The sequence below is a fragment of the Poecilia formosa genome, unplaced genomic scaffold (genome assembly GCF_000485575.1).
Source record: "Poecilia formosa unplaced genomic scaffold, Poecilia_formosa-5.1.2 Scaffold593, whole genome shotgun sequence".
Taxonomy (NCBI): Eukaryota; Metazoa; Chordata; class Actinopteri; order Cyprinodontiformes; family Poeciliidae; genus Poecilia; species Poecilia formosa.
In genome coordinates this window covers 71,362-74,387 of record NW_006800532.1, presented here as the reverse complement: position 1 = coordinate 74,387, position 3,026 = coordinate 71,362, and the positions used below count along the sequence as shown (strand labels likewise).

Below are 3,026 nucleotides of genomic sequence, written 5' to 3'. Positions count from 1 at the left end.
GCCCACCTGGAATGGCCGGCATTCCCACCTGGAATTGGCCCACCTGGAATGGCCGGCATTCCCACCTGGAATTGCCCCACCTGGAATCGCCGGCATTCCCACCAGGAATTGCCCCACCTGGAATCACCCACATTCCCGCCTGGAATCGCCCTGGTCGTCTCACCTGAAAACACCGGCATCCCTATTATTTTCCGTATCTGACAGTCCTTTTTTCTAAACGACAGAAAAATCTGAAGACGGTAGAAAATTCTTTCATTTTGACAGATAATTTACACCCCGGAATACTTGGCGCCGACGCAAAGACATTTTTTACATTTACGCAGAGGACATTGCAGAAACAACTCAATCCCGTCAAAATGTTGTTTAAAATACCATCTCAATATCCCGTCTCACCTGGACAAATGCATCTTGCTGACTGGAGTTAATGGACAGGATGCTTTGGAGCAAGTGGCAGCACATACAGAGCACAGGAAACTAAGCAGAACGACTCTGTTGTGCTGGCAGGAGGCAGAAGTTAAGGCTGCCGCTCTGCTCTGCTCACCCTGCAGTTACAATAAGCGACAAGATGGAGCTGGGAGAAATTAAACAAAAGCTAAGAACAGGAGAAGTTACACTGCTTATTCAAATGGTGCTATAAAAACGGAAGCAGTAAATCTTAATCCAAAATCCAAATAATCTGTGGGGATTAATTCAGCCTTGGGCCTCAAATTAAAGTTAATTACAGTTGGATGGGTCCAGTCGGGCTGGATGCTTTGTTTCTCCTCCAGGTGTGAAGCAGGAAGTTGAGGATGTGGTTCAGGTCACAGCAGGTGAAGCGCTCATAATATAAGGGAAGGCCTTAAATTTCATTGTTTGTATGAAGTTATTGGGGCAGAGAAAAAGTTCATATGTTCATCTGTTTATGGGAGCCGGATTCTCTGTGCAGCTCGTTGAAAAACAACCAAATGAAAATTAAATGCAACTGAAGAGCATGTCATAAAAATAGAATACGATGATATTGTTTTCATGGCATCAGTCAAAAATGGCAGATAACAAAAGGATCTGCACACACACACACATTTGCGTGGCTATCTTTGTGGTGACTTTCCATTGACTCCCATTCATTTCTACAGCCTAACCCTTACCCTAACCTTAACCAAAACTCAATTCACACCTTAGTCCTAAATCTGACCTCTAGGGTTTGGCAATGTAGCGAGCACACTCGATGTATCGCAATATTTTCAATTTACAATAGTTAAAATGGCTATATTGCAACTACCCAGTATAAATTGTCGTTCAAATAAACTTTTCCCATCAAATTCAATGCGAGTATGGTTTATCTGACACCCTATGAATGCATCACTAGACCTTCCCCCTCCCAACCTGAAATTTTCCTACCAATCAACGTTGTGCGGAGAAAACAAACAACATGGTGACAGCGAGAGTTTGAGCCGTGAATGAGACGGAGGCTGAAGAGTCGGATGAACTAGTTCCAAACAGAATCAGCGCTGCATCAATAACTTGGCAGTAGTTTGGATTTTATATGGAGGATGTCGAACAAAATGATGTCATTTGCGAAACATGTTATAAAACTATTGCCACAAAAGGCTGAACCACAGATTTAATTCACCACCTAATCAGGCTATTCTTTTACATGCCGTTCATAGCCGGTAGAACTAGACCGTCACCGCTGCTGTTAGCCACGCTAACACAGCAGTGGTAGCTTAGCCACCGCTGTTATTAGCCACGCTAACACAGCAGTGGTAGCTTAGCCACCGCTGCTGTTAGCCATGCTAACACAGCAGTGGCTGATTAGCCAATTTAAACACCTGCTTTACTGATGATCTGTCAGTTTGTGTGTAGGTCACTTTTTTATTTTTAAGCTGAACCAAAACACACCTTATTCCACAGCACATTTATATGTTATGTTTGTGAAAGTCAAGCATAACTGACCTTCTTCCCTCTATTTTTGTTCTTGGTTAAAACTTATGTCTCCCCTTTTTATCTAGTCATAAACCGTTCTTTATATGAGCTTACATTTAAGTCTAGCAGGGAAATGGGGCGGGAGCTGGCCTGGGTGGCATCATGCTGCAAGGGGTCTACAGTTTAAAATAACATTGGAGCTCAGTTAAAAATATCGTGATTATATATCGTCTACTGTGATATAGCAAAAATATATCAGGATATCAGATTTTCCTCATATCCCCCAGCCCTACTCTGACCCCTGACCCAAAAACAGAGCTTCCCCTTGTGGGTACCGGGCTTCGGTCCCACAAGGTATCACACACACACACACACACACACACACACACACCGTGTCTCACAGTGAACTGTCTTACTGTTCATTTTGGTCCACATGGAAACCATTGTCATGGAGACTGCTACATCCCTCGACAGAATCGTCACGGTGACTGTTATCAGAGTTATTGCTGCCAGTGAGGCTGAGGTTTTTCGGAGAAGGGTCCTGAACCAGCCCATTGGTGTTGCTGTTGTCGTTGTCATGGCAACCACCACCTTGATCAGGGCCACTGCGTGCGAGGAAGCAGTCGAGGTTGTCCTGGTTACAGAGGGCGTCGGGTGGAGGAAGGAAGGTGAGTCCCTCCACCTTAGCCTCCACCACCTGAGCGGCGTTCTTCTGCTTCTCCAGCAGCTTCATGGCGTCCGGGGCCACGCCCACCGCCCAACTGCTGCTGTCCGCCACCCTGTTGAGGAGGGGGCAGGACACCTGGGGGGGACAGGGGACATGTCTTCGATCAGTTTGACTGCAGACATTGTTGGACTCAGATCATTTTTCATCTAGCAAGACATTCATTCAGTTTTCTGGCTTTTTTATTTGATCTTCTAACAGTTTTTATTTATTTACACTTTGTATGAAAGTTCGACATTATTTGTGTAGCACATTTCAGCAACAAGGAATTTCAAAGAGCTTTACCTCAAAAATACAAACATGCAAAGTCATAGAAAACAGACAACTGAAGGGTTACATTTTGCTATCGTTACACATCCGATTATTGATCAGTGTTTCATTGATTAAACAGCTCCAACCA

General features: G+C 44.4%; 1 protein-coding gene across 1 annotated transcript in view; it reads right to left on the bottom strand.

Moving 5' to 3' along the window:
* Positions 1-2,726, bottom strand: part of LOC103129959 (dynein heavy chain 17, axonemal-like) — a 33,391-nt gene extending 30,665 nt beyond the window's left edge. The window contains exon 1 of the mRNA XM_016665515.1: positions 2,319-2,726. Within this exon, the coding sequence (XP_016521001.1) occupies positions 2,319-2,635 (317 nt within the window). The 5' untranslated portion in view covers positions 2,636-2,726. The remainder of the gene's footprint in view (positions 1-2,318) is intronic.
* Positions 2,727-3,026: the final 300 nt, after the last annotated feature.